The sequence below is a fragment of the Psammomys obesus genome, unplaced genomic scaffold, assembly GCF_907164565.1.
Source record: "Psammomys obesus unplaced genomic scaffold, mPsaObe1.curated_primary_1811, whole genome shotgun sequence".
Classification (NCBI taxonomy): Eukaryota; Metazoa; Chordata; class Mammalia; order Rodentia; family Muridae; genus Psammomys; species Psammomys obesus.
This window is the reverse complement of record NW_026590062.1, coordinates 12,457,951-12,484,914: the sequence shown is the minus strand read 5'-3', so window position 1 is coordinate 12,484,914 and position 26,964 is coordinate 12,457,951. Positions and strand designations below refer to the sequence as shown.

At 42.6% G+C, this 26,964-nt stretch overlaps 2 protein-coding genes across 5 annotated transcripts in view; both read right to left on the bottom strand.

The window, feature by feature from the left end:
- The window catches only part of Hip1r (huntingtin interacting protein 1 related), a gene marked incomplete in the record, with an annotated part of 28,845 nt that extends 28,666 nt beyond the window's left edge, over window positions 1-179 (bottom strand). The window contains 1 exon segment of the mRNA XM_055606282.1: window positions 1-179. Within this exon segment, the coding sequence (XP_055462257.1) occupies window positions 1-76 (76 nt within the window).
- Window positions 180-4,762: 4,583 nt separating this feature from the next.
- The window catches only part of Ccdc62 (coiled-coil domain containing 62), a 41,601-nt gene continuing 19,399 nt past the window's right edge, over window positions 4,763-26,964 (bottom strand). The window contains exons 7-12 of one of the 4 annotated variants that reach the window (XM_055606321.1): window positions 23,551-23,639; window positions 22,939-23,054; window positions 20,191-20,919; window positions 17,010-17,154; window positions 13,687-13,803; window positions 4,763-5,447 (exon numbers count right to left, since the gene is read on the bottom strand). In XM_055606321.1, the coding sequence (XP_055462296.1) occupies window positions 5,382-5,447; window positions 13,687-13,803; window positions 17,010-17,154; window positions 20,191-20,919; window positions 22,939-23,054; window positions 23,551-23,639 (1,262 nt within the window). In that variant the 3' untranslated portion in view covers window positions 4,763-5,381. The remainder of the gene's footprint in view (window positions 5,448-13,686; window positions 13,804-17,009; window positions 17,155-20,190; window positions 20,920-22,938; window positions 23,055-23,550; window positions 23,640-26,964) is intronic. The other 3 variants (XM_055606319.1, XM_055606320.1, XM_055606318.1) reach the window with 3 other exon arrangements.

Sequence of the window (26,964 nt, the reverse complement as noted above, 5' to 3'; positions counted from 1 at the left end):
GCTCGCGCTCGGCCTCCAGGCTGTGGCCCGGCCTGCGGCTCAGCACCCGCGCCGGCACGTTCTTGATGCTGTTCATGCCGCCGCCGCCGCCCGTCTCCCCGCCCGGGCTCCGAGCGAATGAGGCGTCACCGCCCGGCCCGAGCCTAGGCACCCGGAGGTCGCGCGCCGCCGCCGCCGCGCCGCGCGGGGAGGAGCCGCCGCCCCTCCCGCCAGCCACACGGGCTGTCCAACCGGCGCCCCGCCCTCCCCCGCTCCGCACGCTCCGCCCCCCGCCCCCGCCGGCCCCCCAGGACTCCTGGCGTGCCCCGCCCCCGGCATCTCTTGATCAACCCCAGGACTCCCAGTAGGCCCTGCCCTCACCCACCCCGGTCCCTTAGGACTCCGGGGACACCGTGCCATGCACCCCTCTGACACCCAGGACGGTCTGCCCTGGACCCCCTACTCCCCTGGGACGCCCTACCCAGCACCCTTCTGGTCCCCCGGGATGCTCTGCCCTGCACCCTTCTGGTCCCCTAGGACTCCCTGGGAGTTCCCCTTGCACATCTGTGCCTGTGTCTTGCACACCTCCAGCTCCCTAGGACCCCCCGACACACCCTGCCCTCTAATTCTGGTAGACCAAATGCAAGGACAAACAACCCCTTAGCTTGGCTACACACCTGCTTACCTCCTCCCAAAACTGAGGAGAAATCAGTTGTGTGTCCCCCGCTCTCCTTCTGCACCCACAGGGGAAACCGGAGCAGGTTGGGTCTCCTTGAGTCTGGGCAGTGGTCGCACGGCAGGATTCTTTGGTCTTCTTTTTGTTGTAAGCCCCTGGCACCTCTCTAACACCTTGCTTTTTGAGATGAAGCATCAACTAACTACCTGTCCTAAGAAGTGCGACCTTGAGTTACACACCTGGCCATCGTCTCCCAGGTTAGATGGAGCTCTCTGAGGACCCCGAGGGACTCTGTCTTTGCCGTTGCTCATTCTTCATTGTGCTGACATCCACTGAACATTTCAGAGTTGGACAAGGCTCTCTTTCCCGGCTAAGAGATTAGCCATGCTGAAAAGCTTTTTTGCCAAAATAACAAGAGTGACGAAAGCCAATATTTACTGAACACATTTTCCAGGTATGGGGCTAAACCCTTTATCTATGTATTATCTTGTCCTAATCCCCAGTAATTCACCAAACAGCCATGTTTTAAAACACACACACACAACAATGGGGCTGTTTTGCTCTGTGCCAGCTGTTTCTCAGATTCTTTTTCTCACATGGGACAAAACCAGTTGTCCTGTGATTTTCATACATATACAAGAGGCCACAGCCCCCACTGGGTATAGAACATCTGCTCCACTGGCCTGTCATTATCAAATGTTCACGATCTTCTTAGTAAATAGAGGCTATTAGTGTGCTGGGCATTTATTCGGTATCCAGTCTCATTCAGTATTTAGGTTTTGGTGGTATTTTTACAAATCATGAAAACAGCTTAGAGCCCAGGCTCACAGAACTGCAAAATGATGCCTTTGGGATGTGGCCTCAGATCCGCACACCACTGACTTGATGGTTCTGGATTCCCTACGGCTTTTACAAGTGACATATCTGCTCATGAGATTTTGAGTTGCTGGAGGTCAGGGATGCTTTGTGCCAACCAGAATCCTGCTCTCCAAGCCTAGCAGAGCACCTGGTACATGACAATGTTTTTTTTTTTTTTTTTTTTTAAAAGGTGTGAGGGTCAGCAATTCGGGTAAGTAAAGGTATTTGCTGCCAAGCCTGATGTCCTGAGTGGAAGGCTGGGACCCACATGGTGGAAGGAGAGAAATAATTCCTGCCTGCTGTCCTCTGACCTTTATTTTTGAGCTGTGGCATACATATGTACACATACATAAGATAAACACATAGAATTTAACTTAGAAAATGTGTGTGAAGGCAAGTATACACCTTTAATTCCAGCACTTTTGAGGCAGAGGCAGACAGCCTCTGTGAAGAGGAGGCCAGCCTGGTTTATATAGTGACTAAAAACGGGTTGGAGTATAAAAGGAAGGTTTTTAAAATAATAATAATAATAATAATAATAATAAGCCGAGGGCTGGAGAGATGGCTCAGTGGTTAAGAGCACTGTCTGCTCTTCCAAAGGACCTGGGTTCAATTCCCAGCACCCACATGGCAGCTCACACCTGTCTGTAACTCCAGTTTCCACCTTCATACCAATGCACAGAGAATAAAATTAATTTAAAAAAAATAAAAAATAAACTGCCCCATAGAGTGGAGAACAGAATGAACTCTTTACTGTTGGCTTATGTTATAAATGGGCATTTCTGGGGGTATGAAGATGTGAACTCCACCCTTATTAAGGTTCATCTCAGACATCTTCAGCAGAGGGGCCTGGCTGAGATCCCCTCATCATTACAGTACAGATGAACTGTAATAACTGTTTAGTCTTCCTCCAGGGGAATACAAATTAGGCCCCATCTGGGAGACCTCAGGAAGACAGCAAAGTTTTTGGGGGCTCACTGAAAAAGCCTATATGCTGTAATAGCCACTGCCCCACTGACACACAGGGACAATCCACCCAGCCCCTCTGCAGTTTCATCTTGCGCCATCCTGGACTATCAAGTCTGCACATGCGTCACGGTCCTTCCAGAGCCTCGGGGACTTTGCACATGCTGTTACTATACCTGGAATTCTCTTCCTGTTTGCCTGGTGAGTGTCTGCTTACCTTGCAGCTCTTGGTTTAGATGCTCCTTCTCTAGGGAAGACTCCCTGATTCCTCCACCCTGACCCATGTCCCAGGGTCTCAACAATCTTCATAGCACCAGGCTTCCACGAGATTATTTGAAGTCTGTGTCTCCTACTAGAATGTAACCAGAGCTTACATAGTTCTCTCCCATGACCTGCAAAGCTGCAGGTGTGCTCACAGTGAGTTTGTATGTCTGAGGTACCAGAGATTGAATCCAGGGCCTGGTGCATGCTGGGAAAGTGCTCTATCGATGAGCTCTGTCTCCAGCCCTCTTTTTACTGTTTTCATCTCCCTAGTTTCTTGAGTTGGACTTCAATTCACTCTTTAGCCTAACCCAGTCTTCAGCTTGCCATCTGCCTGCCCACCATCCCCAGGATATGGGGTTGCAGATCCTTTGTTTAACCATTACCTGGTTAAGAACCCACAGATTCCCCCTTACTTAACAGGGCTGACTAATACACACGTGCATTCAATAAGACTCTTTTGGAAGGCCACCCCAGTTTTAACCCTGATTCATGTGTCTGGAACCTTATTTGATTTTACTCACTCTGTTCTACAGAACGTGGGAGTTACTAACTAGGATCATTCTCCTGAAGGCTTACATGATGAGCCTTCCTGCAAGGTGCCCTACCAGAATCACACCAACTGTGTAGCAAGCTACAGGCATCACTCTAGCAAGAGGCTTACAAATCAGGGACACAGAAGAAACTATGGCTCACTATTCAGAGTGTGACAAGGCTTCTATCCTTGGCCTAATCACATAGCCTCCATTCTAAGCATTCTCTTGGCACATTTTGAGTAAAACTATTTTAAATGTTTATGTATAATCTTGATTCAGAATTTTTTTTGGAGGGGGTGTTTCTATTTCTGTTTAAAAGGTCTGTTCAGAAGTTCTAAAAATACCCTGTATCAGTCTTTTCTAATGCTGAGCTCATTTCTGGCAGACAAATTACAGTGTAATTCAGTCACCCCCTAATATGCTGGTCTTAAGAATGATAATGACAAAATGCAAATCCTAAAGGCTAGTTTATCTTGCATCTCTTTGCAACACACTTGAGAAATTGCTCTGATATAAAAATAATGTCCAGAGAAGTTGATCATATTAAAACTTGCCATTCTGAATTTCATGTTACTTCATAATAATCTTGTTGGGTAAAAATAAGTTTCTAAAGCTGGGCACGGTGACTTGACAGGTGGCATACTCCTGTCATCCCAGCACTTGAGAAACTAAGGCACACCACAAGCCTGACCAGCCTGGAATACATAGGTGTTACAGCTATTTCAAGCCTATGAACTAAAATTATACTTAGCTACAAAATAATGTAGTATTTCAACTCTGTTCTATCCTAAGCTTTCCTACGAAGAAACCAATTGGTGTTCCCTGTCAGCAGGCAGGTGGAGAAGCAGCCATGAGCCTATCACACAAAGCAGGAAAAATTTACTATTTGGATTCTCAGTTTGGAACCTGGCCTTTCCAAGGGCATTCTGGATTCCAAATTTGGCAAACGCTGGTTCAGAATCAGGTCTATGTTCTCAGTCTTGCTCAACACAACCACTCTGAAGAGAAAGCAAGTATTTATAGAGTGTAGCCAGCCTCACCCAGTTTCTTTTCAGCAGCCTCATTACAAAGGTGAGCTGAACAGACTTCCCCTCTCATGCAAATCATCTGGGAAGAAACCCTGAAGCCACTAACAAAGAGACATTGACCCAGCACAATACAACGTTGATCTGCAGTGCTAAAGGGAACACCTCCCAGAGAAATGCATTTAAAGTTCCTTGTCAGCCTGTCAGTGGTGGCGCATATCTTTGATCCCAGCACTCAGGAGGCAGAAGCAAACAGATCTCTGTGAGTTCAAGACCAGCCTAGTCTACAGAACTAGTTGCAAGACAGACAGGGCTACACAAAGAGACCCTGTCTCGAAAAACCAAAAAGAGTAAAAATAAATAAACAATAAAGTTCCTTCTTTTAGACCTGTACAGTAAAAGGAAACCAAATAAAATTGTTTTTATTATTAAAAATATTTTTATTGAATGAAACTGATCAGTTCTGGTAGAAAGAACAGAGGCAAATAGTATAATGTTTTAAAAAATTAAATTACAAGTTAAATGGAACTTTTGGTCTTCAACACATTTTATTAAAATCCACATAAAGCGATCTTCCATCCAGGGCTGTCTTGTGTGAGTGAACTGCCTACTACAAAGCCAGATGTGATGTAGCTGTCGCCTGAGGACGGATGGGCCTGAACTGCAGCACCCCAGGTGACAGTGTCACATTTCAAACTTTACACACTTTGTCTCCTGTCCATCAACACAAAGTCCAGCACTGAAACCATAAGAGAAGAAGGACTGTGTCACATACAGGAAGCTGACTCTGAGAGGTCAGTCATGGTGTGAATATACACCCAAGCTTTAAGAAGGCAGACAACTAAAGCAGCACTTTCCACGCAGGGCTCTCAAACACTGCAAGTGTCTGCATCTTGACAGAGTGGGATTTTTTTCCTTTTAGCATATTTCCAAACACATGTAGAGAGCAAGGCCTCATTTTTTAGGCATGAAAATATCTTTTACACAAAAATGGCTCATCAAAAACAAAATATAGATGCTTTAAGAAGTGAACTTTTGAGTTTCTGCTTGCCTTTGTATTAAGTGCTGCTTACATGGGAATCACAGTCCTTTGTCTTCAGATAAAGTATGGTATCCACTTTCTGCCTTCCAATTGGAGTCCTGCTTCTGGGAGAAAACAAAAACAGTCAACAAGACAAAAATGAATTAGCCCTGGATGGTGCCCTGAGAGTTCCTGGTGTCTGAGACCCTGACTACATATATGGTTTTCATCAATAAAGTCTCACACTGTACTGTATACGTGAAAAGTTCTCAGCAATGAGAGCAGGGGCAGGAGGGCGAGGGGAGGCAGGCAGGGCTGCTCAGATATCTTGCCCTCCTGCTGGAAAGGCCCTTGTGCTTAACAGGAGACACCTGTAGCGCTTACACCATGGAATTCATTGACCTGCACTAGGAATGAAGGTCTGACAGAAGAAAACAACCCAAGACTCACAAAGCTCGAAGTCATACATGATTCTTTCTAGACAGACATACAGAAGCAATGCTCAAATTTAGATGTCTTTTGAAAATTTTTATTTTCTGGGTCAAGGTCTCGCTTATATAGCCCAGCCTGGCCTCCAACTTATCTTTCTGCCACAGTCTCCCGACTTCCTGAATATGAGGATTACCATAGTGTATGCCGCCATGGCTGGCCTCAAGGACCCTCCCTCCTTTTCTTTTTGAGACAGGGTCTCATTAGATTGATCAAATGCGTTGAACTTGTGATTCTCCTGCATCGGCCTCCCCATAGGGATTACAGACTGTGCCAGCAGACTCACCTAAGATTTTTGTTTTATTTTCTTTTTCAAGATAGGGTTTCTCTGTGCAACCCTGGCTATCCTGGAACTCACTCTGTAGATCAGGCTGGCCTAGAACTCAGAGATCTGCCTGCCTCTGCTCCTGAGTGCTGAAACTAAAGGTGTGTGCCACCACTGCCCACCACCACTAAGATCCCAGTTTTAAAGGTTGGATCAATACACACTTTCCTTAAATTTAAAATTATCAGTATGAAGAACAAAATTTTTTTTGGTCTGTATTTCTCTTACAAGCAATTGACATTCTACTCAGGTTAATTATATAGTAAAAGCAGATAAGGCAAAAGAGAAAGAATTACTGGTCAGATGATTGTGTGTTCTTGACTCTACATTATCAACGTTCCTAGTTACTTATTAATATTAACTGTGACATAAGGACAAGCAAAGGTGACCTAAACATGGTCACTGTGAATGACCAAGTTGACTTTTGTTTCCTTCAATGACTGATAAGGGTGTTTTTTGTTTTTGTTTTTTTTTTTTTTTTTTTTGGTGGTGTTGTTGTTTTCATCTGGCTCTTTGAGGCTTCTAATTTCTAGAAAACAACTCCAAAATTAGTATCCAGGTTAGAGAAATTAAAAAATACTTTGGACAACTAGACACAGCTATAGTGGGGATGCCTTTCAAAGACCTTGGTGGGGACTGGAGAGATGTTTAGAACAGAAGCACTTGCTAAGCAGGCCTGACAACTTGAATCTGATACCTGGAACTTACAATGGAAGGAGAGAAACACCTCCCTAACCTCTATGCAGCCAAATACAGATAAACACACGCACACAAACACACAGTTATGTTTGCAGCTGGCCTAGCCTAAATTCAGATTCTTCTGCCTCGGTCTCCATGTATCAGGGATTACAGGTACTCACCACTATTTGTATAGTTGTGTGTGTGTGTGTGTGTGTGTGTGTGTGTGTGTGTGTGTAAGCAGTCACTGTGGCATATGTATATTGGTTCTCTCCTGCCACTAGTGAGATCAAGAGAGAAGGATAGAACATAGGTTGTCAGTCTTGCTGCCAAGAGCCTTTACTGGCTGAACCGTGACCAACCCATCATTTTGTTGTTGTTGTTGCTGCCATTTTTAAAGATTCCTCAAAATTACACTTATTTGTGTATACGTACATGGCATGAGATCAAGCAGCCAGAGCCTTTACCCAGAGACTCGCAAAGACATCTCAATGGCTCACTTGTGTGTGTGTGTGTGTGTTTGCCTTTTTTGATCTAGGGTCCCTCTATGTAGCACTGGCTGTCCTGGAATGCACTGCATAGACCAGGCTGGCCTCCAGCTCACCGAGACCCTCTTTCTCCTACCTCCAGAGTACTGGGATTAAAGGTGTGCACTATCACTTCCAGCTTAATTTTTATTTTGTTGTTTGCTTGCACATTTGAGGCAGGGTCTTGCTATGCAGCCTGGCTGGCCTGGAACTTGATACTTGATGAAGCTGTACAGATATGGTATAGAATACATACATACAAAACATTCATACACATAAAATAACAATAAATATATCTATTTAAAAATACAAGTGTGGCCAGTCGGTGATAGTACATGCTTTTAATCTCAGCACTCAGGAGGCAGAAGCAGGCAGATCTCTATGAGGTTGAAGCTAGCCTGGTCTACAGAGAGAGTTCCAGGACAGCAGGGCTACATAGAGAAACGCTGTCTCAAAGGAAAAAAAGAATACAAGTGATCTCAGAGCTGGAGAGGCAGAGAGGTGGATCACTGACCAGCTAGACTAGCCTACTTAGTGAGTTCTGGGATTAAAGGTATGTACCACCATCCCTGACCACTTTTGGCTTTTTTAAGACAGAGTCTTAGCATGTAGCCCAGGCTGGCCTTGAACTCATGAAACTCTCACCTCAGCCTTCTAAGTTTTAGGATCACAGGCATAGATTTTAAACTCATAAATAAAATGTCCTGTGTACTAGCCACAATGCCAAGCTTCGTTGAGTCTTGAGGTGTCCCCATTTTCATTTTCAGGGAGGAGCTTCCCTGGGTGTGGCCAGGCAGTACTACCATCAACTCTTCCCTTTTCTCTGTATAGTCAGGGTTTAAATTCCTGGAGTGCTGCTGCTGCTGTTGAGTAGTTAATACATTTACTCTGGTTCAAAGGAAAAATGATATTCTTTTAAAAAGTGGGGCTAGTGAGATAATCTTTGGCAGTTGAAAGTTCCCGCCACAAGGTCTGATGGCTGAGTTGGATCCAAGGGATGCACATGGTGGAAGGAGAACCATCTTCTGCAAGTTGTCCTCTGACCTCCACCCATGAGCTGTTGTACATGCACACCCACTCACCCAAACATAGTCAATAAATAACAAAACAGAGTTAAAGCCTGTACAATGTAAGAAGGAGTGTGGTCTACACTTTCCTTTGCATCCTGCTAGGAACAGTTATGGTCCCTGTCCTATGCAAACTTGAATTCTGCTATGAAGCAAAGCTGCAAGGAAAACCCAGAATTAGGCCATTTTGTACCCATTCAGAAGTGTCTGGGAAAGTGACAAAGTGACACTGCTTGTCAAAGGATCAGCAGCCTTGCTGTTTCCTGCAGGAACATAATCTGGGGAGCTCCTCACAGAAAGGCCTAAATTACTAACCTTTTCTTTAGCTACACATGGTGACGCCTCACAAAGGCAGACAGGCTGCTCAGAGCTTTACCCTGCTTCCTTGTTGCAAAAACAAGAATACTTTTTATAAAACTATTTGCTTCTCCTGTTTCTCACTTTAACAAGTTCAAAGGCATGGGGGAAGGATTAAGTGAAGCTTGTTGCCAAGTACATTTCTGCTGTTTAAATTCTGTTTCCCAACATCTACAGAATCAGTTCATCCATCCAAAAATATATTCTGTTTGGAGCAAATGGATTTTTTTGTTTGTTTGTTTGTTTTCCAATTAACTGATTTTCTGATTTGGCTGTGGCATGCCAAGCAAGATTAAACCCCCTTCTCTCATCTATGAAGTGAGGGGTTGGGATTACATATTTCTTTTTTGTTTTGTTTTGCTTTGTTTTGTTTTTGAGACAGGGTTTTTCTTTGTAGCCTTGGTTTGTCCTGGACTCACTTTGTAGACCAGGCTGGCCTTGAACTCACAGAGATCTGCCTGCCTCTGCCTCCCTAAGTGCTGAGATTACAGCCTGGAGGGATTATATATTTTTTCTGGGTCTTTTCAACATAAAAATTCTCTCAAACCAAATTTTTGCTGGCCTCACACAGCCTCAGTATCTTTTCAGTCTAGATCTGAGGTCACAGCTTTGTCCCTTTCTCTGCACTTTCCCCTCAGCTCCATTCAAGACCGTTACTGAGGAGCCTCTACAGCAGGTAATCAACCATTGCATACCCTGGCGGAAACTCTTATGGAGATAAAATGCACAGACATGAAGATCCACACCAAAGAGGCCAAAATGACGGAGCTCTAGGTTAGATCTGAGTGAGGAGAGAGGACTGCACATAGGCCCTAGCCCTCGCCTGGCCTCCGCCGGCACTGTGCACAGACACGGTGCACACAGCCTATGCAGGCAAAACACTCATTCACGTAAAAATAGCCTTTACAAAGCACAAATGTGTCAGAATGGGCTTGTCATCTCAGAGGCAGGGAGGAAGAGAGCGCTGAATTACCACCCAGCCAGACTAACCTACTTGGTAAGTTCCAGTAGGAAACCTTGTCTCAAAAAAAGAGATGGGTGGCACCCGAGGAACACCACCACCATCATCCTCTGACCTCCCCCACATCTGCACATACATGCATTTGCCCCTGCACATACAAGCATACTCCCGAAGGCACACATAGTCATACGATGGAATACCAATTGTCAACTGAGAAGAGCAAAGCACCAATGTACCAACAACATGAATGAATCTCAAATTATCAAGGGGAAAGATGAGACATATACAAAAGCTGGAGAGGTGGCCCCATGAGGGTTCCCAGCACCAAAATGGGTAGGGGAGTATATATTGCATGACTGCATTTCTGAAACATTCTAAAACAGGCATAACTAGTCTGCAGTGATAAAATCAGAGCAGTCCCTGCCTGTGGGGTGAGTACGGAGGCACTCACTTCAGAAGGCACCCAGGGAGCTTCCTCTTCTCATGCAATATTACATGGGTACATATGCATGACCACACTTAATAAATCAGCATGATTTTTTTTACTATTTTTTAATTAAAATAACAGGATAAACACTGAAGACATCTTGTGTTTATGCCTATGCATGTGAGTCAAGGCCAGAGAAGGGCACGAGTGTCCTGCTCTTACTCTGCCACATATTCCTTTTTGACTGAGTCTCTCACTGACTCTAGAGCTAGGCTGGCAGCCAACAAGCCTCAGGGTCCTCCTGTCTGACTCCTACCATACTAGAGTTCAGAACACATATCCATACTTGGCTTTTTATGGATGCTAGGAATTTGAACTTGGGTCCTAGTACTTATACCACAAGCATGCTTATCCACTGAGCTATCTCCCCAGTCCCACATTAAAATCATTCTTAATATTTTTTTCATTTTATTATATGTGAATTATACTTAAGATTTTATTTTTATTTGTTTTGAGGGGTGTTTCTTAGCCATGGAGACGGAATCCAGGGACTTGTATATGCCCCAAACACACTATACTCCTGAGCTATACTACCAGAAACGTGAATTTAATATAAAAGCAACTCAGGGCTTGTGAATGGCTCAGAGGGTAAAGAAGCTTGCTGCCAAGCCTGACAACCAGAGCTCAATCACCAGATCCACATAATAGAGGGAGAAAACGACCTCCTACAATTGTCCTCTGGCCTCTACACATGTGCACACTCACATTCACACACAATCAACACAATTATTTGTACTGGGCAGTATTCTTGTAGACTATTTTATTATTTGGGGTTTTGGTCAGAGATACAAAATTGGTTTAACTGAAATGGCTTTCAAGCATCTTCAACTACAGAATGTCCAAGGAATGCACCTTGACTCTGAAGTGTGAAATGTAAGTTCTGAGCTCTTACTCCACAATTAGGGAATAGGCATCAAGTTTGGTGTGCTATACATTGTTTTGATAGAGACAATAAAATCTACAAGGCGCTTAAGCAACTGCCATTGAACTCTTATTAAGCGCCATGACAGTTTTTTGGTACACATCTTTATTTCCAGCACTTGGGAGGCAGATGCAATGGGTATCTGTGAGTTCAAGGCCAGCCTGGTCTACAGAGTAAGTTCCAGGACAACTAAAGCTACACAAAGAAACCCTATCTCAAAAAAAAAATAAATTAAAATAAAAAACAAACAAAATCTTACTATGCTCAAAAGAAATAGACAAAATCAACATGTAAAACTCTGAAAGAATGACAGCTTTTGGGCTAGGGAGATAGCTTAGTAGAAGAATCTAGCCAAGGCCTTAGATCTATACATCAGTGAAAAGGAGTTATAGAGAAAAAGAGAAAAGTGTTGTACAATACAGTGAGGGAAAAGATGGTAAGAACCAGAATATAGTTCTATCCCAGCCTCACAACAAAAAAAAAAAAAAAAAAAAGATAAAGAATGAAAAGGGGGAGTTGGGAGCAGCAGCAGATGGATCTGTGAATTTAAGGCTAGTATGATCTATACTGAGAGCTTCACGATAGCCAGGGCTATGTAATACAGGGACCATGTCAGAGAGAAAGAGAGAGGAGAGAGAGGAGAAAGGAGAGAGAGAGAGAGAGAGAGAGAGAGAGAGAGGAAAAAAGAAAGGAAGGAAGGAAGGAAGGAAGGAAGGAAGGAAGGGAGAGAAAGAAAGAGAGTGAGAAGAAAGAAAGAAAAAAGGAAGGAAGGAAGGAAAGAAAGAAAGAAAGAAGAAAGAAGAGAGGGAGGGAGGGAAGGAGGAAAGGAAGGAAAAAGGAGGAGGAAAAGGGAAGAAGGGAAAAGAAACAATGAACTGCGTTTAGAGAGACTGTAGGGGAGGAAATGCAACAAAGAGAAAAAGATGTGTCAAGAAGTGGGAAAAAGGCACTGCAGGTGAGTCACTAGAGGACAGACACTAAGGACTCACAGCTGTTTGTCTTGAATATAGTAACATTATTATGGGTTTTTTTTTTAATGTCCTCATCTGCTGAGTATGGTGCCACATGGCCATAATCTGTATTTTAGGAAGGAGAGGCAGGAGAATGGTGATTTCCAGGCTAGTTCCACAGTTAGACCTACCCTCCCCCTCCAAAGAAATTAACACACCTGAAAGAGATGCATCTTGAAGTATCTATGAGTGAAAGGCTATGTCTTAAATGTGCTCTAAAATGCTTTTGAAAAGCGTATAGAGAGACAGTGAAATAGCTCAGCAATGGCACTTGCTGCTAAAGTCTCATATATCCTGAATCTGATCCTCAGTACCCAATCGTGGAAAGAAGGGAACAACGCCCACACACTGCCCTGACTCACTGTCACAACACACATGTACTATGTTACATATATGTATATACTATATGTAGTATACACATATACTATGACACATTCTTGATCTCTCTTGCTGTCTCTCTCATACACACATACACACACAGAAATACTCGACATACCGGCATATGCCTTTAATCCCACCACTAAAGAGGCAGAGGCAGGCAGTTTTCCATGATTGGGAAGCCAGCCTGGGCTCCATATTAATTCCAGACTAGCCAGGGTTATGGGTAAGACACACAAAAATAAACAAATATAAAATTTAAAGTATACGAAGGAGCAAAATAAAATTTAAACAGCAAGTGTTTGGTGGTTGTTAGAGATAAACAATTTTATTTTTTTTCCTACTTTTGTGTGTTCTTAAAATCTTGTGTACACATTAAATTTGAAATTTCGAAGCCAAACATGGTAGCACACATTTAACTCCAGCACTCAGAAGGCAGAGGCAGGAGGATTTTTATGAGTTTGAGGCCAACCTGGTCTACATAGTTCCAGAACAGCCATGTCTACATACGGAGATCCTGTCTCAAAGGAAACAAACATACAAACAAAAGCAAAACAAAACAAAAAACAACAAAAATTAAATAAATTTGAAACTTTGTGTGTTTGAAAACCTCTCCAGGAATCTGGGCGGAAGGTAAGATACTTGCTACTTAAGGCCCTGGGCTCCTTTCTGGTTTTGTCTTACTCTCTAGTCCCACAGTATGGGTTTTTCTCCTCAGCACCTTCAGTCTATCAGAGCAGCCATCTCATGGATTCAGACCCTGTCAGTGTATGGCTCAAGAAAAGGAAATCTGGGCTGGGGACACAGAACAGTCAGTAAGTGCCTGCCACACAAGCATGAGGACCTGAGTTTGATCCCCAATACCCACATAAAAAGGCAGATGTGATACACGCTCTGGAAAGCCCAGTGCTGGGGAGGTGGAGACAGGTGGATCCCTGGGACTTGCTGGCCAGCCAGACTAGCCTAAAGGTTAAGCTCTCAGTCCCAGGGAGAGGCCTTGTCTCAAACAAAAAGGCAGCCAGCCTAACAACAACATTGAGCATTGAGGCTGTCCTAGACACATGCACACACAGCACATAACACACACACACACACACACACACATCTCCCTGCACATACACTGATGCACAATTTTTTTTCAAGAAAAAGAAAAGGAAACGCACACTTCTGTTGAGATTATCACAGCTGATGGGCAGCAGTGTGCTCAATTCCAGATCATTGACCATCTGCCGAGACTCAGCCAGCAGGCGCTGGAGCTTACTGGTAGGAGAAAAGTCATCCTGCGAAAACAATGCAGTTCAGCACTGTGAGCTGAGAGACATTTCTAAGTGTTTTTCCACAATCGCAACTTACAGATACAGATGTCAACTTTCTGTCAACGGTAGATATGAGTTATATTATATATATAATATATGTTATATATCTTATATTAAGTATATATTATACAAATACTCTATTCCTTTTATTTCTTATAACTATGCAGTAAAATAACACAAACAGAACCTACTATGACTAATTATAAGAAAAGATTCCTAGACATTGTTTGGCTTTCCTAAATACAAACTCCAAGCCAGGATGGGTATGGTTGGCACACCTTTAGTTCTAATACTCAGGGCTGGAGAGATGGCTCAGAGGATAAGAGGACTGCCTGTTCTTCCAGAGGTCCTAAGTTCAATTCCCAGCAACCACATGGTGGCTCACAACCATCTGTAATAAGATCTTGTGCCTTTTTCTGGCATGCAAGTGTACATGCAGGCAGAACACTGTATGCATATTTTTTTTAAATCTTTAAAAAATTTCTAGCATTCAGTAGACAGAGGCAGGTAGATCTCTGTAAACTCGAGGCTAGCCTAGTATACATAATGAGTTCTAGGCCAGCCAGGACTACATAGTGAGACTGTATATTTAAAACAAACAAACAAAAAAACAAACGAACCTCCCAAAACAAGTCATAATCAGCAGGTCAACGGAAAAACAGAACCTTGACACTAAAGGTATGTGGGCTTTTAGAATATGTGGAGATGTACTATGATAATAATATTAATCATATTATTATAAATATAATAATCTTATCAATAAACTATTAATAATTTACTATTAATTTTTGGTTTTTTGATACAGAGTGTCTCTGTATAATAGAGCCCTGGCTGTTCTTGACTCACTTTGTAGACCAGGCTGGCCTTGAACTCACAAAGATCTACCTGCTTCTCCCACCTAAGTGCTGGGATTAAAGGCATGCATCACCAATTCCAGATGAGATGCACTTTAATTTAACCTTGCTAATTTATTTTCAATAGTTTTTTTTTTTTTTTTGAGCGTGATGATCAAAGGACAAGTTAAAAGAGTCAGTTCTCAAGCAGAAAATTAAGAGTCTGTACTCTTTCCAACATGTAAATTCTAGGAACTAAGTTCAGGCTGTCAGACTTGATGGGGAGCATCCTACCCTCTCTCTGAGCCATCTCCATGGCCTTTAATTTAAAAACAAAACATTTGTTTGTGTGTAGACAGTGTGTTCCATGGCATAAAGTCAAAGGAAAACTTTACAAAGTCAGTTTTCTATGACTTCCTAGTGGAGTCAGGTGTTTGAATTCAATTCATCAGGCTTAGCTGTGTTTGCCTTTACCCCAAACAAAAAAACACCCTATAATCCAAATAAATAAATGCAAAATGAGATAGCCACCTTACCAGCTCTTTTTTGTTTGTTTGTTTCTTTTGTTTGTTTTTTGGTTTTGGTTTTCCAAGACAGGGTTTCTCTCTCCCGGACTCACTTTGTAGTACAGGCTGGCCTCAAACTCACATAGATCTTCCTGCCTCTGCCTCCCAGAGTACTGGGATTATGAGAGTGTGCCACCATACCTGGCTGTTTTTTGGTTTCTTGAAACTGGCATTTCACTCTGAAGCCCAGCTAGCCCAGAACTCACTGTGTAGCCCAAGTCAACTCAGGCTTACAGTCATCCTGCCTCTGTCTGCAGAGCAGCAGGATACAGGTGTGCACTACTTCTGCAGTGGTTTCCTTCCTTCCTACCAGAGTTGTCTGTTAAAAAAAAAAAAAGAGGAAATAAAAGTTTTGAAAAACTATTTGTTGGATCAAAGCTTATTGCTCTCACTTATTATTTGAAATCAGTCAGTAACACCTCCTTCTTTTTTGAGACAGGGTCTCTGTGTAGCCCTGGCTTCCATGAAACTCCACTTTGGTCTACAGTTTGTGTACACCAAACTGGCCTCAAACTGACAGAGATCTGCCTACTCTGTCTTCTGTCTTCCCAGTGCTGAGATTAAAGGTGTACACTCAAAGCCTGCTAGGGTTTTTTTTTTTTTCTTCTATATTTTATCTTTTGAAAAAGAGGTAAAATGTAGCTGTAGTGGTTCATATCTATAATTCAAGCACTGAAGTGGAAGACTGTATTGAAACAGAGAGAGAGAGAAAGAAAGAAAGTGAGCAAGCACCTGGTAGTGGTGGTGGTGCATGCTTTAATCCTAGCAGAGGCAGAGGGAGTTCTAGGCCAGCCTGGTTTACAACGTAAGTTCCTGGACAGCCAGGGGTGTTTACACAGAAAAACCCTGGAAGGGAGGGAGAGAGGGAAGAAGAGAGGGAGGGAGGGAGGGAGGGAGGGAGGGAAGAAAAGAAAGCCGGGAAGTTGTGGCACACACCTTTAATCCCAGCACTCAAGAGGGAGGCAGAGACAGGCAGATCTCTGAGTTCAAAGCCAATCTGGTCTACAGAGTGAGTTCTAGAGCAGCCAGGGCTACACAGAGAAACCCTGTCCTGGAAAAAAAAAAAAAAAGAAAAAGAGAAAGGAAGGAAGGAAGGAAGAAAGGGACAGAGAGGGAGAGAGAGGTGGAGAGAGAAGAGAGAGAACCTAAAACGGGATGAGTCTTTTCATTGTCTAATGGAGAATAAGAGCAAAGTGTGTGTGTGTGTGTTTGTGTGCACATGTGTGTACAAAATTGTGGAAGAATAACATTTTTCAAGTAACTTTAAAGGCCTATGACTTAAAACAAATTTAATGCCAGGTGTGGTAATACACACCTTTAGTCCTAGCACTCAGGTGATCTTTGAGTTTGAGGCCAGCCTGGTCTATACAGTGAGCTCCAACCAGGACTATGTACAGAGCCCTGTCTCAAAACCCAAAATAAAACAAAAAATTTAAACCCCACCATTTAGATGCATTTTATTTTACGTGTATGAGTGTTTTGTCTGCATGTATATGCACATGTGTACCTGATACTTATGAAGTTCAGAAGAGGATTCCTGAAATTAGACTTTTAGATGGTTGTAAGCCACCAAACCTGGGTCCAAGAGCAGCAAGCACTAACTGCTAAACCATCTCTCCAGTGTGTGAGACAGTTCAGTCACACAAAGCCCATACGTGTAAAAATCTAGAAACAGCCAAAATTAAGCAACAATGCTGTAGAAGAACAAAAAAAGCGTGTTGAGAAGAAACTTTGCTTGACTAAATTGAGAACTTTCATGCAAAACATAAACCTTTTCATTGGACAATGCTGCATCTTTGCTGATGAATACACTCTTGGGTGAGGTTCTTTTGTCAGGAGGTGCATCTGACTCATCTTCTCTTTCAGGAGACTTTGAGGAACCCAAACACTGAGGAGACTGAACGCCAGTGAGCTCACTGCAAATAATAAGACCAAAGAGAAAGAATGTCACACATGTGCCGCTCATACACTTAAAAAGTATGTTAAGAGGACAAAAAAAGTGATAAGGCTGGGTGCTCATGCTTATAAAGCCTGCAGCATTCAGTAAGGAAGCTAAAGCAAAAAGACTGATCAACCACAAATTTAGGCCAGTCTGAGCAACATAGTAAGTTCCATGCTAGCTGGGGGACAGAGTAAATGCTATCTGAAGAAAAGGTTAAAAAGAACAAAAAGTGACGGGGTCCTGCTATGTAGTCCAGGATGGCCTCAGACTTGTTAAGAAGCCCGTGTTGGCCTAGAACTCACACTCCCCCACCACAGCCTCTGGAGTGCTGGGCTAATAAGCACACATTACTATCTCTAACATAAACATGTTTTTGAAATGAAGGAGTCAGGTGGAATGCAATAATGCAGATCTGGATAGACTATTATACATTCATGCACATTTGTGTAAGTAAGAATTAAAATATGTAGTTCAGGGTAACCATAAGAATAAGGAATTTCCCTCCTCCAAAATGTACAGGGGTAGGGCTAGATAAATGGCTCACTGATTAAGAGTAAGTGGTTTTCATACATGGGTCCCAAGTTCATTCCTAGGACCCATATGGTCGTTCACAACCACTTGCAACTCCAGCTTCCAGAGATCTGACATCCCCCTCTGCCCTCCACAGGCAACTACACTCATATAAACATATACATATACATCATATACATATACAAAACATACATATATACATATATATGCATGCATATAGCAGTTAAATAAATAATAAATAAATAAAATAATTAATTAAAAATTTAAAGCTTTAGCTGGGCATGGTGATCCAGCACTTGGAGGAAGAGGCAGATAGATCTTTGAGTTCGAGGCCAGCCTGGTCTACACAATAAGTTCCAGGATAGCCAGCATCATACAGAGAAACCCTGTCTCAGAAAAAAAAAAAGAAAGAAAGAAAGAAAGAAAGAAAGAAAGAAAGAAAGAAAGAAAAAAAGAAAAGGCCAGCACATGAGCACACCTTTAATCCTACAACTAAGGAACAGAGGCAAATGAATGTCTGAGTTCAAGGCAGGGCAGATCCATATAGTAAGACCCTGTCTCCAAAAAAAAAAAAAAAATCAATAAATGAAGCTTTAAAAGTACAAAAGGGCCACCAAGATGGCTCAGCGGATAAAGCTGCTTGCCACCAAGCATTGGGAACTGAATTCAATTTCTAGAACCCACAGGGTGGAAGGATAGAACTCCCACAAGTTGTCCTCTGAGCTCTACACAAGTGTTGTGGCATGCACATAAAAACAATTAACTACATTTACTTATTTGTAAGCACAGAGGCTAGGGGTGCAAGTGCACTACTAAGGCACTTGCTTAGTATTCTCAGCCCTGGGCTCAAACCCTAAAACAAAGAAAGTAAGTTTCACTGAAAAAAATAAAAAAGATGCTAGGGACAAGAACCTACAGAAGGCAAAGTAGGTACCAATAACAGTGTAAGGTTCAATTGTGAAAAGCTAGGCTTTTGGACTGTGAAACTGACATGGGCCCCTGACTTTGTGAAAGTGGAGTAGCACTGGGGGGCAGGTGACTACTTCCCTGCAGGTACGGGATCTCAGGAAACACACAGGACAGCAGGAACCTGTTGTCCCCCCTCATAAACAGCCCTCACTTGTTAACAGGAATGGGGCACAAATGTGAACATTTCCTTAGATAGTAAAGTGGACACACAGGTTCTTGTAACCTGGGGGTTACAGGAAAACACCACTATCTTTTCTACTTAATCACCCCCTTGGGCATGAGGCTCAGCTGGCAAAACAAGTTCACATTTAAATTATTGAAGTTAGTGAGGCAAAAAAAAAGGCCTTGAAGAAAAACCCTGACTGTAAGTTTGAATTTATTTGTACATTAAATTTAATATATGTGCATATATGTGGTGTAAACACACGCTGTCCTCTCAAAACTACCCAATGCAGACTTTCCCCTTATATACTTAAGGCTGTAGCTAGTGTACAGACCCTGCCCAAGCATGAACAAAACCCTTGTTTCAATTCCCAGCACCACACACACAAGATCTTGCTTACTAGGTACTGACAGATACTTTCTGATACCTGCAACCTTCCAAAGATCTTTAAAAATGACGTTTAATATGGCAACTTTTAATTTTGCATTTAACAGAATATCTGTATGGTTCTTAATGACTCAAGCTTTTGTAAAGGTCCAAATACCCTACATATTGTAAGTATTAGCAATTTTAATCATAAAGCCCTGTGAAAGTCAATGCAGTAAATGAAGTAAGCTCTCAGTATAGAAACTCCATCCTTTCTGTGCTCTGAAGAGCTATGCCTTACTTCACAATAGCAGGCATTATCACACTGCCACTCAGCCACAATAAGACAGCAATAAGATTCAGCAGCAATAAGACAAGGCTGAATAACTCAACATATACTAGTTGTCTTAGGAAAAAAGAAACAAGTTACTTTTATCAGTCTGCTAAACATCAATGCTCTGTCTTTCATATGATATTTAGAAACTAAGAAAGCCCAGGCAATGAAAAATTGGGAACAGGTGTGAACTGACAGAGGAACAGCATTGTGGGTATGTAGTATGTGCAGTGATCCTAGACAAACAGAAACTGTGAGATTCGGTCTATCCTGCAGTCTGGGCCTCAAAGGGTCAGTCTGTCAACTGTAAAGCATTCTGGGACAGGAATGCTCCAGAACAGCATTTCCACTCTGCACAGTGACCTGCTTGTTTGTTTTCTAACAAAACATCTTTGCCCAACTCATAACTGGTTTTGCTTTTAAGCAAAACCACTGCTTCAGAAGCTGCCCTCAGTGTGAACTCTCCACTGGAGTCTAGAATGTCTCCTTGCACAGACTACACTCTGAAGAAGAGCAAAAGGTTTGTGTTAAGTGGGGCTGCCGTTGCCAGTGCTTGCTCTCTAGCCATAGGCATGGATGTTACTGCAGCCCTTTCTGTGCCTGCTGCAGCTTATGCACCTGTGTTTACAGATGTGACCACCACTGACCTTGCTGAGGAATTATATTTTACCCTGCTGTCGGCTCCTGAACAAGTGCACAAGGTTTTGTGGCGAACAATGCGTTGCATTTTGGAAGGTTTGAAAATGTTCATCCACTCTACGTCAGTCATGTGCCCTGGAGCTTCGATGATGATGTTACTTGGGTGGCAGCACTTGGACTCATACAGGTCATTGTCATTTATACAGGCTTCATTTTGGGTGCAGCATGAGATTTCAGGTGGTTCTGCAGGGTCGTGGCAGTCACCATCCAGCTTTTCTGGCTGTTTGCAGGCAGAGCAGTTGGAAAGACCCAGAAAAACGTTGATGTCATGCCACTGCTTCTCATCGGGTATTGAGATGGATGTCTCTGAAAGCTGCTTCTCTTCCATCTGAAACTCCACTCCATTGCCTTTTGGTGATTTTGCATGAAGCCTGCATAGTTTAACTTTGCTTTCAGGTTCAGTCTTGATTTTTCCACCCAGAGACCAAGACTTTTGTTTCTCCAGTAAGTCTTTGGTAAATAGAGATGAGAGAGCAATTACACTTTTTTCCCCAAACGAAGTATTAACCTGTAGTTTCTTCTCTTTGCATGCATCACAACAGCTCTTGTCTGACCTATTGTGCTGAGTCAACGTGACCTCAAACTTTTGATCCTTAACCAATGACTTCTTATTTCTCTCTCTCTTAATATCGATTTTTGGGTAGTTATTGTCAAGGTCTGATAAGCACAAGTCTCTGCTACAGTGGCATTACAAAAAAAATAGAAGTTATAAGATAGACTTGATACTATCATCTACTAGTATTACCTTCCTGAAGCCTCATTAGTAGACCTAAATCCTAATAAAACCCACTAGTTTGACTTTCAGAGCCCAATTTCAGCCCCACCTCCTAACAGGAAATCTTTCTGAGCATCAAGCCTATGTTCCCTCCCCCTTTTCATCCCTTACTCATTGTGTTTACCATCAAAACAAGGCAACAAAGTCAAGACTATTACACAAATGCAGCTGGACCTCTTCCCATGCCTTCCTCTAAAGTTATTCCTAGCACGGATTCCATCTGTTTGATTTGAGATAGGTTCTCACATTGTATCCCAGGCTGACCTAGAAATTGTGATCTTCCTGAGTACAGGAAATACAGATATACACACTATGCCTGGCTTGTATTCACCAATTCTGATCCCTTAGAAAGTACAGCATTTCCTTCCCATGATGACATGAACCACTTCTTTTTTTTTAACTTTATACATAATTTATTGATTGATTTGGGGGGGGTAGGGAAAAATATGGAAGTCAGAGGCCAACTAATGGCAGCTGTTTCTCTCCTTCCACTATGTGGGGGCTAGGAATTGAACTCAGGTCTTCAGGCTTAGTGGTAAAGACCATTACTCGGGAGCCATCCCACCAGGCATGCATGAACCACTTCTTAGGAGCAAAACTCATTCAGTGTCTCCCAGTGTAGATGAAGTTCAAAGAGGAAAAAGACGTATGTCAAAAGACTTGAAAGAGAATACTGAACGGCTCTGGGGTCTACAGAGGCAGCAATAGAGGGGACACACAGCAACTGAGTGGCAACCGCTGCAGAGGGCATCAGGACAGAAGTGCAGCACAGCACAGTGAATCCTACTGCCAGCTACAGTTACAGACTCTCACACTCTGACCCTGCAACTACTAACTCCAGTTTTCCCAGGGAAAAGAGCTGGAGTCACCAGTCATGCCAATCTAGTTCAGACTTCATAGTTCTCTGCAGACTGGGGACTCTCCAATCCCTCCTCTTGTAAAGTACATTGGCTTTAGTTAGGCCTGCCAGCACAGGCCTGTAATCCCAGGAAAGACAAAGATTGTCATTAGTTTTAAGACCAGCGAGGACAACTTAGTGAGAATATATCACAAAAAACAAGAGAGAGAGAGAGAAACACCAGGTGTGGTAGCTCATGCCTTTAATCCCAGCAGGGGCAGGTGGATCTCTGAGAGTTAGAGGCCAACCTGGCCTATAGAGTTAGTTCCAGAACAGCCAAGGGTATAGGGAAAAGGGGGGAGGGGAGGGGAAGAGAGGAGGAAGAGGGAAAGATGGAGAGCAAGAGTGAGCAAGAGAGAGAGAGAGGAAGGAAGGAAGGAAGGAAGGAAGGAAGAAGGAAGGGAAAAAAGATGGACTTCAGCTGTATTTTCTTATTTTAGTTTGTTATCTTAATAATTAGTTTGTTCACTTTGTTAGCTGTGGCATTTTATCTGCATTGTCAAACCACTCTTTAAGTGTTTCAGTTTTACATCATCCCCACAATTCTTACCATAAGTGAGGGAAGGATGCCTCCTATTAACAGGCAAGCAAAGCAGAAGATCTGAGCTCCTGCTGTAGCTACTGATGCTACATTCTGCATTATTCTTTGAGGAGGGTACCAAGTCCCATAGATCATATTCCCTATGGTAAGCCCAGTGCCTAAGTACTGGGAATGTAGCATTAATGAAAGCCTGGCTATCTCTGTAGTGTCTACTGCAGTTCAGAGCCTTCTACCCACAGACATACAAACCTAGTCCATGATTTTATTGCTAGGTGACTAGTTGACATCTACAGATCACACCTACAATTCTAACATCATGTCCCCCATAGCACTAGGATTATCATAACCATTAGTGTACACCAATTTCTATCCTACTGTACAAGAAACAGCAGCAGATACTGGCTTACATCAAGTACAGAGTAAAACTGACCTAATGAGGAAGTAAAAATCAACACCAATATCATAAGTTAAGTTTACCTTACCTGCATTCCAGAACTTTTGATTCCTCCATCTTTGAGTTATGTATCTGTATTAATTCCTGAGAATTTTCTACATTGAAATTAAGAAACTGCAGGTCACTCTGTTGTTTTACATAAATCTGCCAGAGATATCAACAAATAAATACAATAAAAACAAAACCAAACTGAATTAACAGTTTGGTACTTTGAAATCCTACAACAGACCAGATGGTTTGCTTTGCTGTTTCTGTTTCCTATTCCCAGGATATTCCCACACATCTAGTCTCCTAATAACTAATTCCCACAGCCTAAATATGATGTATGTTTGATATAGTGAAGATCCAGGAGGCATCATTAACAAAATGAACAGGTGCTTGGTGATGGTGGCACTCAGGAGGCAGCAGCAGGCAAACCTCCGTGAGTTCCAGGCCAACCTGGTCTACAAAGCAAGCTCCAGGACTTCCAGGGCTACAAAGAGAAACCCTGTCTCAAAAACAAACAAACAATACACACACACACACACACACACACACACACACACACACACACACTAACCCCCACAAAATCAACAGGTAGACAGCTTCCTAATTCCCCAACCCTTCCCACCTGTGGTCACAGTGGACGGCTGGGACATACCTGTCTCAGACTGTGCAGCTCTGAATTTGTGCGATCTTGCTTTGACTTTGCAATATCAAGTAACTCATCTTTCCTCTTTTCTCTCTCAACTGTATAAGGACAAAAATGACTGGACATTTTTCATCAGCAATATCAACACACATTTTTCAGGTTCTAAAGATTTAACAAGTAACACTTTTGTTGTGGTTCTTAAACTTGAAAACTGTAGAATGACTGACTGGGAAGAACTTTAATCTGTGATTCTGACTGGATCCTTCATGAAACAAGAAAATGTAATTAATTCTAAGTCAAAAGGGATTTAAAATATATGCACATGCTTATAGGAAAACATACACACGCGCTCGTGTACACACGTACACACACACACACACACACACACAAATGAAAGCAAGCCAGGCACAGAAGCACACACCTGTAATCCCATCACTTGGGAGGCAGAGGTGAGAAACTCATATGAGACCCTGACTCAAAAAACAAAAACAAACATGATCCTCTTGAAGCCTCTAGACTATTGGAATTATGGTGTCCTACTACCCCTGGCTAAGTGTTCATTTTTATTTTTAAAAATTTAACCTTTTCAATTATATGTATGTGCACCACACACATGCCTTCAGAGCAGAAGAGAGCACCAGATCCCTTGGAATTGTACTTACAGACAATTGTGAGCTGTTAGCCACCATGTGGATGCTGGTAATTGAATCTGGGTTCTCTGGAAGAATATTCAGTGCTTTTAACTGCGGAGCCATCTCTCCAGGTCCAGGAATTTATTTTAAACTATCTGGGTTTGGTGATATGCACCTGTGATCCCAGATACTCCAGAGTCTGACCCAGGAAAATCATTTGAGTCAACAGTTGTAAAAAGAGGGCTGGAGAGATGGTTCAGTGGTTAGGAGTGCTGTCTGCTCTTCCAAGGGACCCAGGTTCAACTCCTAGCACCTACATGGCAGCTCACAACTGTCCATAAGCAGTTCCAGGTGGTCTGACACCTTCACACCAATGCACATAAAATAAAATTAATTATTAAAAAAAGAGTTGTAAAAAGCCTTAGCAACACAGAATACATTACAAAAATACAAAAAGGTATTTTATAAGATGGGAATATGACTCATTGGCAGAGTGCTTAATTAACACATTGAAGACCTTAGGTTTGATCCCTACCACCAGCATTGTAGAAAGAGTATATAGAAAGAAGATACTGTAAAGGTATAAAAACAAGGTACTACCTGCAAACACACATTAACAGTGTACATAAGAACTGATCTGAAACAGAACACCAACAGCACAGGCTCTAAGAGCAACAATCAATAAATGGGACCTCATGAAACTGAAAAGCTTCTGTAAAGCAAAGGACACTATCATCAAAACAAAACGCCTGCCTACAGATTGGGAAAGAATCTTCACTAACCCTTTATCTGACAGAGGACTAATATCGAGTATATACAAAGAACTAAAGAAGCTGAAAAGCAGCAAACCAAGTAATCCAATTAAAAAATGGGGAACAGAGCTAAACAGAGAATTCTCGATAGAGGAATATCGAATGGCAGAGAAACACTTAAAGAAATGCTCATCCTCATTAGCCATCAGGGAAATGCAAATCAAAACGACCCTGAGATATCACCTTACACCCATCAGAATGGCCAAAATGAAAAACTCAAGGGACAACACATGCTGGAGAGGTTGTGGAGAAAGGGGAACCCTCCTCCACTGCTGGTGGGAATGTAAACTGGTACAACCACTCTGGAAATCTATCTGGCGCTTTCTAAGACAATTAGGAATAGTGCTTCCTCAAGACCCAGCTATACCACTGCTAGGTATATACCCAAAGTTTGCTCAAGTACACAAAAGGGATATTTGCTCAACCATGTTTATAGAAGCTTTATTTGTAATAGCCAGAACCTGGAAACAACCCAGATGTCCATCAACGGAGGAATGGGTACAGAAATTGTGGTATTTTTACACAATGAAATACTACTCAGCAATCAAAAAGGAGGAAATCATGAAATTTGCAGGCAAATGGTGGGATCTAGAAAAGATCATCCTGAGTGAAATATCCCAGAAGGAGAAAGACAGACACAGTATATACTCACTTATATAGACCTTATAAGATATGATAAACATAATGAAATCTATATACCTAAAAAAGATAATCAAGAGAGCGGACATGGGGTAAGATTATCAATCCTCGTTTTGAAAGACAGATGGGATGCGCATTGAACATTGACAGGAATCTACTGAGCGCATTTGAAAAACTCTAACTAGCAGTGTTTTCAAAGCAAAGACTCATGACCAAACCTTTGGCAGAGTACAGGGAATCATAAGAAAGAAGGGGAGTTAGTCTGATGAGGAAAGGATAGGAGCTCCACAAGGACCAAATATATCTGGGCACAGGGTCTTTTCTGAGACTGACATGCAACCAAGGACCATGTATGAATATAACCTAGAACCTCTGCTCAGATGTAGCCTGTGGTAGCTCACTAACCAATTGGTTTCCCATAGTGAGGGGAACAAGGACTATTTCTAACAGGAACTCAATGACTGGCTCTTTGGCCTCCCCACCCCCCAAGGGAGGAGCAGTCCTGTTAGGCCACAGAGGAGAGCTTTGCAGTCAGTCCTGAAGATACCTGATAAAACAGGATCAGATGAATGGGGAGATCCCCCCTATCAGTGAACTTGGCAAGGGGCACGGTAGAGATGAGGGAAGGAGGGAGGGACTGGGAGGGAATAAGGGATCGGGACACGGCTGGGATACAGAGTTAATAAAATGTAACTGATAAGAAAAAAATAAAATTCAAAAAAAAAAAAGAACTGATCTGAAACCAGGTGGTGGTGGGGCACACCTTTAGTCCCAACATTTGGGAGGCAGAGGTAGAAGGATCTCTGAGTTTGAGGCCAGCCTGGTCTACAAAACAAGTTCTAGGTCAGCCAGGGCTACACAGAGAAACCCTGTCCTGAAAAACAAAAACAAAGAAAAATCAATACCAAGAAATAGAAATGTAATTCTTATTTGGTATCTGACTTAGATACTTAGTACATAGTACTTTAGTTACTTTCTGCTGCTGTGAAGAGACACCATGACCACAAAAACTTATAGAAAAAAGAGTTTATTGGGGGCTTACAATGTCAGAGTCCATGACCATCATGGTGGGGAGCATAGCGGCAATTGAGATCCTAGATCTTTATTTACAAGTAAGAGATAGAGAAAGCATTGCATAGATGGTTCAGTGGTTAGGGGTGCTTACAGCTCTTCCAGAGACAAAGCTCAGTTCCCAGCACCCATGTCACACAGTTCATACTTGCCTGTAACTCCAACCCCAGAGGATCTTATGCTGTCTTTTGGCCTCCAGAGCACACATCCACACAGACACAGACACACACACACACACACACACACACACACACACACACACACACACA